The sequence below is a fragment of the Brassica napus genome, chromosome A9 (genome assembly GCF_020379485.1).
Source record: "Brassica napus cultivar Da-Ae chromosome A9, Da-Ae, whole genome shotgun sequence".
Taxonomy (NCBI): domain Eukaryota; kingdom Viridiplantae; phylum Streptophyta; class Magnoliopsida; order Brassicales; family Brassicaceae; genus Brassica; species Brassica napus.
The window spans coordinates 18,377,861-18,387,831 of record NC_063442.1 but is presented as its reverse complement, the minus strand read 5'-3'; the positions used below and the strand labels follow the sequence as shown (position 1 = coordinate 18,387,831).

Sequence of the window (9,971 nt, the reverse complement as noted above, 5' to 3'; positions counted from 1 at the left end):
ATCTCAACAGAACAACAACAACTACAATTTATTAAACCCCTTTGAAGAAACAAGAGGAGCAAAAATGGTGGCTTTGACTGCAGAGAAGCAAGACCATAACCTACTGTCGAGAATGGCCGCCGGTGACGGCCACGGCGAGAACTCAGCTTATTTCGATGGCTGGAAAGCTTATGAAGAAAACCCATTTCACCCAATTGACAGACCCGATGGAGTTATTCAGATGGGTCTCGCCGAAAATCAGGTAATTTCAAAAAAAAAAAGATCCAAACTTTTTTTTGTCTCTTTATTTTTCTATAAACCTAAAAAAAACTAATCTTTAACTTCTCAAATTGTGCAGCTTTGTGGAGATTTGATGCGTAAATGGGTTTTAGAACACCCAGAAGCTTCGATTTGCACAGCAGAAGGTGTGAATCAGTTCAGCGACATTGCGATTTTTCAGGACTATCATGGTTTGCCTGAATTCAGACAAGTAAGTTCGATGTTTCTGGTGATTTTACAAAACACAATCACTTTTGTCTGAAATGATTATTAAACTAAATTGTTGCTTTCTCTTATTGTCTTCAGGCTGTAGCGAAGTTTATGGAGAAGACAAGAAACAACAAAGTGAAGTTTGATCCTGACCGGATCGTCATGAGCGGCGGCGCAACCGGAGCGCACGAGACGGTTGCTTTCTGTTTAGCCAATCCCGGCGACGGTTTCTTGGTTCCGACTCCTTACTATCCAGGGTATGTTTTTGTTCTTGAGATCAGATTAGTATTCGGTTTAATCTGGTTTTTGTTTGGTCTAAATTTGGTTTGGTTTGATTTTCAGATTTGATAGAGATTTGAGATGGAGAACCGGAGTGAATCTCGTACCGGTTACTTGTCATAGCTCCAACGGGTTTAAGATCACGGTGGAAGCCTTGGACGCTGCGTACGAAAACGCGCGTGTTCCGGTTAAGGGTTTACTCATAACCAATCCTTCGAACCCGCTCGGTACGACGTTAGACCGGGATTGCTTGAAATCTTTGGTTAAGTTCACCAATGACAAAGGGATTCACCTTATTGCTGATGAGATCTATGCAGCGACTACTTTTGGTGAATCCGAGTTTATCAGCGTCGCAGAAGTAATTGAGGAGATCCCCGATTGCAACCGCGATTTGATCCATATTGTCTATAGTTTATCAAAAGATATGGGCTTGCCCGGTTTGAGAATCGGTATCATATACTCTTACAATAACCGGGTGGTTCAAATTGCGAGGAAAATGTCGAGTTTCGGTTTGGTTTCGTCTCAAACGCAGCATCTGATCGCCAAAATGTTATCCGACAAAGACTTTGTAGACGAATTCATCCGCAAGAGCAAACTACGGTTGGCTGAAAGACACGCAGAGTTAACCACCGGTTTAGACGGTTTAGGCATTGGTTGGTTAAAGGCCGGAGCCGGTTTGTTCATATGGATGGATTTAAGAAACCTTTTGAAGACGGCTACATTCGACTCGGAGATGGAGCTGTGGCGTGTGATCGTCCACAAGGTGAAGCTGAACGTTTCTCCAGGCGGTTCGTGCCACTGCCACGAACCGGGATGGTTTAGAGTATGTTTTGCGAACATGGACCACCAGACAATGGAGACCGCCCTAGAGAGGATCAGAGTGTTCACTAGTCAAATTGAAGAGGAGAGTCTGAAACTAACTAAACAGATGGCTAAGAAAAAGAAGTGTTGGCAGAGTAGCCTCCGGTTAAGCTTTAAGGACACGAGACGGTTCGAGGAGGGCTTCTTCTCTCCTCATTCACCGGTGCCACCTTCTCCGCTTGTACGTGCACAGATATAAGACCGTTTCAGTTTTTGACTAGACCAAGCTGTCGTAAATTGAAAGATAAAAATTATTTAACATTGATTGTGACATTTTGTCTGATTAAATGTATAGCTACGACTGTCAAGTTGAATATTTTTATAATGTATCTCTTGTAAGTTTAACCAGTTGAATAATATATATGAGAAACCATAATTTCTCTAATCGTTATTAAAGGTCTATACCAATGTGTTTTCTAACAAGAACATTTCTGTAAAATATCAGTAAAAAAAAACTCAAATTTAACCAAACCGTTTATCCCACCAGCATAACAAGGAATCAGACATGATAAAACCGGTGAACGACTTGTAGCGCCCAGACCGTCCACAACTAATCGAGCATAAATGTTTTTTTATGATGAAATCGGTAGATATCAAAGTTTAAGTATAAAAGCAGGACTGGATTAGTTGAGGTTGGAATTGAGGGAAAGATGAACATACGTTGTTAAAATGCTGAAATAAGCCATAGGTATTGGGCCTATAGTTAGGAAGGAAAAAATTTATTGGACCACCACTTGTAAATTGAGAAAAGCCACTACGAGAATTAAAGTATTAAACTAAAGTGATCATCAACGTAAGGAGATACGTAAGAAGAACAAACCAATGAATAAAGAGTTATTTCTTATAACGTAGTTTCTAATTTTTGTAATGTCATTTGCTTCGAGCCAATGGATGTTAATCATCATATACATATTGTTCTTTCAATTCCTCAGTAGGGTTTGAAGAAAATTTCAGGGAAAATATGTACAAAACTATTTAAGCACCAAGTAGGGAAGATCCAAATACCCTCTATAGCATTTGCTGAGCAGAGCTTAAGGGATTGAGTATGACACACCTATCTTATCGCTCGATGCAACGCTTTGAAGCGATGATGATAAGTGATATAACATGGTATATCAAGCTCTCTTGAACACTCTTCGTTTGATCTAAGTCTGATGATTTTCTACTTTATCTAATGATTTTTCGATTCATGCAGATTACTTAGCCTCGCTGAACCATGAGAAAACAAAACTAGCAGTATAACTAATGTAATGTTTTTACAAAATCAATACTCGCATTAATTTCTTTTCTTTTCTTTTTTCTGATTAAGAAGAAGGGAATATGTGATTACCACCCACTAATAATTCATATGAGTTTCAATCCTATCCATACAACATACATTTGTTTGCATACACAAAGAATGACATTTTTCTTTCTTTCCTGAGAAGTTTCGTTAAGAAATGTTTTGATCTTTAGAGATACATATGTTATATATGTAGTAAGTCATCACGTTTTGACAGCTAACTTTCTAACGACAAAACTAATATAATAGAAAAGGTTATTTAATTTAATGCATTGACTAGAGTTTAACCCGAACATCCGCTCGGATACATTTTCAATTTTATATGTATAAAAATTTGGTTTAAAAAATAATTTAAAATATATTGTTAATAAATATCAATATATCTGTAAAAAAAATAAAAATAAATATCAATATATCAGTATGGCATTTAGACCCAAAAAAATACCTGACGAACTCAAATAGAAGAGCATCCTCAAAACATGAAAACACTGAACCTAAATTTTTATAGTTTGCATACATCATCTTTATAAGTTTCTTTAATTTTATTTTACTTTCATCACTTTATGCATTCCTATTATATTAAAAAAAGATATGAAATTTTTTTTTGTTGGATTTATTTTACATCATATTTTACTTTTCATATTTGAGAATATTTTTGTATTAAATATTTGTTTTAAATTTTAAATAAATGAATAAACTATTTAAAATTGTATCAGCAGTCCATATTTTCATGGCCTATTGATGGTTTAAATGGACTGTCATTAAATTGAGAAAGATACAAATATTTAAAAATGATCCATCAAAAAATATGGTGTAAGAGCTAAAAATCTCTTTGTAGTAGAAATGTTAACAAACGTTTAATATTTTAAACAGAAAATGATTAAGGATTTTTCTCTTCAGTTCTTCGTAATTCTATAGGGTAACTTCACAATGATTCCATCCAGTGTTGCATTAGTTTAATTAATTTGTGCTTGTTGATAGTTTATATATATATATATATATACACTCACATAATGTTAGGGTTGTTAGTAAACCCCGTAAATAAAATCTAGATAATATCAAGTAAGGGATATATAAACTGGGAATATCAAGTTAAGATTCTTTTCTAATGAATCAAGTTGTGTATTTTTCATTTAATAGAAAAGAAAGATAGATAAATGATTATTAATATGTTATGTTAGTAAATGAAATGGTTAGTAAATGAAAAGGTTCTCTTATAAAGTTTAGTTAGATGGTCCTATATGACTTCTAAGTAGTAGATAAAAATAGTACTTCTCTTTTAATAGAAAAGATGTGTTATGTTTGTTCGTCTAATTCTTCAAGTGGATAGGTTAATGTTTGTTGTTGTTAGCATAGCTAGTGGGGAATAATCAACATGGCATAGTGTCTTAATTTTATGGACAGAATTTAGGTTCAACCTTTAAATTTACCCCACCATTTAATACCAATGAAATTTTCACATAGATTATTAATTTAAAAACATTAAATTAAATAAAAAATAGGTACAAAAAATAAAAATGTTAATTTTAACGACGTTAACGCTTCCAGCGAAATCCTAAATTTTAAATTCTAAACCCTATACCTTAAATTCTAAACCCAAATCTAAATTCCTAAACCCAAACCATATACCCTAAACCCTAATCCTAGACCCTAAACTCAAACTCTATACCCTAAACCCTAATCTTAGACCCTAAACCCAAACCCTATACCCTAAACCGTAATCCTAGACCCTAAACCCAAATTATATACCTTAAACCCAAAAAATAGACTATAAACCTAAACTCTATACCTTAAACCCAAGTCTTAGACCCTAAATCTAAACCGTAAACTTTAACCCAAACCCTATAGCATCTAAGTTTGGGGATTGGGTTTAGGGTCTAGGACTTGTGTTTAGGGTATAGAGTTTAGGTTTATAGTCTAGTTTTTGTGTTTAGGATATATAATTTGGGTTTAGGGTCTATAATTATGGTTTAGGGTATAGAGTTTGGGTTTAGGGGTTTGGATTTAGATTTAGATTTAGAATTTAGGGTATAGGGTTTAGAATTTAAGATTTAGGGTTTAGGTGGAAGCGTCAGCGTCGTTAAAATTAAAGTTTTTATTTTTTGTAACTATTTTTTATTTAATTTAATATTTTTTAATTAATAATATATATGGAAATTTGATTGGTCCTAAAAGGTGTGGTCCTAAAAGGTGAGGTGAATTTAAAGGTTCTAAAACCTTAGGAGGTGAACCTAAGTTTTGTCCTAATTTTATTATCACGCGAGTTTAGCTGTCCAAATATTCTGTGACAATGTACTAATCTTCAAATGGAGGGAAACAAGAATCCGTTTCACCTTCGTTTTTTTATAAAGTGTCACTACAAAAATAATATTTCATCTTCTTCACAAAAATGTTACTTTAACTTTTCCACACAAATTAAGAAAACTAACAAAAAATCACTTTGTCCATCATTAATGTATTAACGAAAATTTGTTCTCCAATTAATACATTAGATCAATAAGGCTAAAATTGGAATATTGTTTACAAATTTACATTGAAAATGTAAAGTAACATTTTTTATGAATCAAAATTAAAATGCTAAAATGAATTAAAAAACCGGATAGAATATCCTATAATGATAGATTAATCTATTTCTGAAACTTGAATTAATTTACTTTCTGTTGTTAAATTTTAAAATTCATTTTTTAATTTGAAAAATAACTCAGAGTTGTTCATTATATTTTTTGAATAATATGTAAAATTTATTCAGAAAAAGTATTTGTTACAGCTATTGGGTTTTATATGAACTCGATAATAGTAAAATAAAACTGAATAATTATTTTTCTTGCAACTATATTAATCTAGAGAGAACACTGAATAATTATTTTTCTTGCAACTATATTAATCTAGAGAGAACTTTGTTATTGCTAGGGATCCATACATTCATGGATTAAATTTGGACATAAATTTATAACTACCACCGATGTCGTTATGTTCTTGAATTTATTTAAAAATCAATAAAATAGAGATAAAATAATGCTAGAAAATCTCAGTAACATGGACTGTCCCGGCTATGGGCTGTGGCGGCTATACCAATGGTGGGAGCAGGTATTCGGTAACATACATTAATTCCATAAGACAAATTTTTAAGTCTAAGCAAGGATTGTTTATTTAATTTTCAAGAGTTATAAAGTAATGATTATATTTTATTGCATGTGTGTATTTATGATTCAGCAGAAAACAATCTCATAAGACGTATAATTAAATTGCCTATACAAATATTCCACCCAATATGTATATTAATTCTGGTTTGACATGGTTCATGATTAATGACATATGTGCACATTCGAGCTATTAAAGAGTCTACGAGACATGCATATGACATATGTGAACAGTATTTAGTGAAATGCTTAATGATTTAACGTTTATATGTAGCAGGTTGATATATTAGATAAAAATGTAGATCAAGATGAATGTTACTTGGTCATAAAAATGCAAATATCCGATAAATATTACGTGACTGATTTTTGCGTTTGAAAATAACATTCGTCAAGATTAGTTGTTGTTTGTTAATTGGGTTGTTAATTAACAACCATAATTAAAAATATTGATGGTTAGATTTATTACACATATCGTTATGTCACATGCAATCATTTGTCTACCAAATGCAATTAATAACTTATCAAGTTTTAGAGGAAACAAACATTTTTCGAAATTCTCAGCTATGTAGCCTTTAAATTCCATGCACGAGCTACCTATGCTGACTAACTAGTAAATAAAAACAAAAAAGTTAGAATAGTAACAGCAGCCATCAGCTGTACGTAACATCAAGAAAATATTTTTATTTTTTTTTTGGTCTAAAACATCAAGAAAAGATAACAATATAATTATAGTGTATTATTTAGCTTTGGGATTTTTGTAGTGTCCTGGCATGACAAGTTGAATAAATTATTCTTTCAAAAAAGGTTGAAGAAATTGCGAAGAAAAAAAAGTAGCACGAAGAACATAACGGCTTGAAAACTAAATCCGAAGTATGTATATGAAAAAGAAAGAGATGAAGCATGCGCAATTCATCTTCAATCCAATAAGTTATGTATAAAAATAACAAACTTCTTATATATAATCAAATAATAAATGCTGCTCGGTTTGAATTACGTTTAACCTAGGAATTCCATCTTGTTCAAGTCAATTTGGTAAACCAATATCAAAACTCATTTAACAGGTTGTACATATATATGCACATCGCGCACCATAACTAATCCCTATTTATATTAAAATACAATAAAAACAGTAAGTGATACTAACCAAAAAGAAAGGATCCAAGGCCATACTAATTATATGATGATAATTGGAATTTAAGATGAATAGGAATAAACAGAACATGTTACTAGCTTTTTTCTTCTTGTTTTCTTCTTGTCATTGCTTTATCCTCTCACGACCAACAGTATATATAATCCTAACTTGGGAACAATCATTCTCCAACCATTGAGAGTTTAATACTTTATAAGTGTCTTGTAAAACAAAATGGCGAGATTTGGGTTAGTTTTTGTGACGATTCTTGTGATTCTAGGGCTTGTGAGCTTTTCAGAAGCTCAACTGAAGCTAGGGTTCTATGATAAAACTTGCCCTAACGCAGAGAAGATCGTACAAGCTGTTGTCAACCAACATATCCGAAATGTACCATCTTTGGCTGCTGGCCTTATTAGGATGCATTTCCATGATTGCTTTGTTCGGGTATGTATTCTTCATTTTTTCAATCATATTTCATAAATTCTAAATTATATATATATATATATATATACTAGCTTACAAATTTTAGCTTATATTATCATACGTACCGTCAACGTATAAACTCTTGTCCTAAACCACTAAATTAAAAGCTGCGAATGCATTAAACACGTAGTATATTTCTTCATATATACGTATGATACATAAATAAACGTATTGTGGAATTTGTAGGGTTGTGATGGTTCGATCTTGATCAACGCGACATCGAGCAACCAACAAGTGGAAAAGGTTGCTCCTCCAAATCTAACTGTTAGAGGTTTCGACTTTATCGATTTAGTGAAGACTGTGCTGGAGAGGAAGTGTCCTGGGGTAGTCTCATGCGCTGATATCATCACTCTCGCTACTAGAGACTCCGTTGCTGCCATTGTAAGTATACTAATAATTAAGTACTAACCTAACCTCGTTTAATTAATCTAATTAACTCCACAACTATAGCAAACCGATCTTGGTTACTTTTCGTTTAGGGTGGACCAACATGGAATGTTCCAACAGGACGCAGAGACGGACGGATCTCTAATGCTACCGAGGCTTTGAACAACATTCCTCCTCCTTTCGGAAACTTCAGTACTCTGATTACCCTATTTGGAAACCAAGGACTTGATGTGAAAGACCTGGTCTTGTTATCCGGTAAGAAATCTAACTTTTCCGGTTCGGTTTAGTAAATTTTGGGATAAATTTATTATGGTTGGACCAAATGTCTTTAACTCAAACGGCGTCGTTTGATTTAAATAGTTGATGGTATATAAGCAGTGTTGTTTAAAACGTTTTAGGCGCGCACACAATCGGAGTGTCTCATTGTTCCTCCTTCTCAAACCGTCTCTTCAACTTTACCGGCGTAGGAGACCAAGATCCGTCGCTCGACAGCGAATATGCGGACAATCTCAAGTCACGGAAATGTTTATCTATTGCCGACAATACCACACAGGTTGAAATGGATCCCGGTAGTAGAAACACTTTTGATCTTAGCTATTTCAAGCTCGTCTTGAAACGCCGTGGGCTTTTTGAGTCTGATGCGGCGTTGACTAAGGATCCCACGGCGTTGGGTCAGGTCAGAGGCTTCGCCGGAGGATCGCTGCAAGATTTCTTTGTCGAGTTCGGCAAGTCTATGGAGAAAATGGGAAGGATCGGGGTGAAAACCGGGTCGGATGGAGAGATCCGAAGAACCTGTTCAGTGGTTAATTGAAAACCTTTCTTTTATTTTCTTTTTATTTGGTTATTTTGGGTGTTTTTTTCTACTATTTTGGGTATTTACATTTTCGAAATGTGTATTTGTGTATGTGACCAAAATGTTGTTTTCGAATAAGTTTCACGTTTGTGAAATCGTTGTCCTAAAATTTCAATCGTTTTGTTTTCAATAAAATCTTCTTTACACTTTTATCCAAGAAAACTTATTTGCATTTCTAATAATATTCTTTTAGATACGTGTAAGCATTTGCTTTTTTATATCATTCCCAACAGAGAATTCTCAAGGATTACACAAACATAATTACTGATATTCTCAATAATGTATATATTTAGTTATGAAAATACGTGTAAGTATTAGCTTTTTTTATATCATTCCCAACAGAGAATTCTCAAGGATTACACAAACATAATTACTGATATTCTCAAAATTATAATTAAGAACTTTAAACAAAAATATTTTTTATATGAGATTCTCATATTTTAACATAATCAACACACTAAGTTTATATTATTTCTTATTTATAATATTTTGAAAATTTGTACTAAAATAATTAATGAGGATTTTTATTTATTTATATGAAAACAATAAATTATAGTTTCTTCGCTAGCACAAATAGCTTAATTTTTTTTTAAAGAATAATAAATTAGTAGTAGTGTATACTATAATACAACAAAAAGGTGTTTAAGAAAGAAGAACAGGTAAATAAGTTTTATAAAAGTAACTAAATTTAAAAATAGTAATATGAATGAGGTTAAATAAAGCAAGAACGATAGGGGGTTCTTGAGCTGATATATATTAGTAACAATATTTGAAAATAAAAGGCTGGAAAGTATGAATAAATGGAACAAATACTTTAATGCGGAAAATATATAGGAAATAGAACTCCTTATCTTAAACAATCTTAATTTAGTAAGAAAGAAAAAAAAGAAACAATCTTAAAATTTCTTCTAAGCTAATGTATGTAGGGCATGACCAAAAAGGGTAAAAGCTCAATGGTGGAACAAAAACTATACTGAGCTGAGTAAAGCCCATTGACCCACTTGTAATATTTCATCAGTGTTTTTGCTTCTCTTCCAGTTTCTCGAATGAATGATCCACAAAGGTAACCATTTTTCGTAGAAGTCTGTA

At 32.8% G+C, this 9,971-nt stretch overlaps 2 protein-coding genes across 2 annotated transcripts; both read left to right on the top strand.

Annotated features, from left to right (window-relative positions):
* LOC106422378 (1-aminocyclopropane-1-carboxylate synthase 6) lies at positions 1 to 1,999 on the top strand. Its single transcript, XM_013863169.3, has 4 exons — positions 1 to 241; positions 338 to 469; positions 565 to 725; positions 811 to 1,999. Exons 1-4 carry the CDS (start codon positions 65 to 67, stop codon positions 1,805 to 1,807), a joined length of 1,467 nt encoding a protein of 488 aa, XP_013718623.2. The 5' UTR covers positions 1 to 64; the 3' UTR covers positions 1,808 to 1,999.
* A 5,332-nt stretch (positions 2,000 to 7,331) lies between these two features.
* LOC106422351 (peroxidase 39) lies at positions 7,332 to 9,034 on the top strand. Its single transcript, XM_013863148.3, has 4 exons — positions 7,332 to 7,603; positions 7,829 to 8,023; positions 8,122 to 8,284; positions 8,428 to 9,034. Exons 1-4 carry the CDS (start codon positions 7,394 to 7,396, stop codon positions 8,838 to 8,840), a joined length of 981 nt encoding a protein of 326 aa, XP_013718602.1. The 5' UTR covers positions 7,332 to 7,393; the 3' UTR covers positions 8,841 to 9,034.
* Positions 9,035 to 9,971: the final 937 nt, after the last annotated feature.

Excerpts from the sequence above, each read along its gene's own strand:
- LOC106422378 (XM_013863169.3), top strand. The coding sequence starts at position 65 with ATGGTGGCTTTGACTGCAGAGAAGCAAGACCATAACCTACTGTCGAGA. Across the intron at positions 470-564 it reads GTTTGCCTGAATTCAGACAA|GCTGTAGCGAAGTTTATGGA; the intron begins GTAAGTTCGATG and ends TATTGTCTTCAG. Across the intron at positions 726-810 it reads CCGACTCCTTACTATCCAGG|ATTTGATAGAGATTTGAGAT; the intron begins GTATGTTTTTGT and ends TTTGATTTTCAG.
- LOC106422351 (XM_013863148.3), top strand. The coding sequence starts at position 7,394 with ATGGCGAGATTTGGGTTAGTTTTTGTGACGATTCTTGTGATTCTAGGG. Across the intron at positions 7,604-7,828 it reads TCCATGATTGCTTTGTTCGG|GGTTGTGATGGTTCGATCTT; the intron begins GTATGTATTCTT and ends TGGAATTTGTAG. Across the intron at positions 8,285-8,427 it reads AGACCTGGTCTTGTTATCCG|GCGCGCACACAATCGGAGTG; the intron begins GTAAGAAATCTA and ends AAAACGTTTTAG.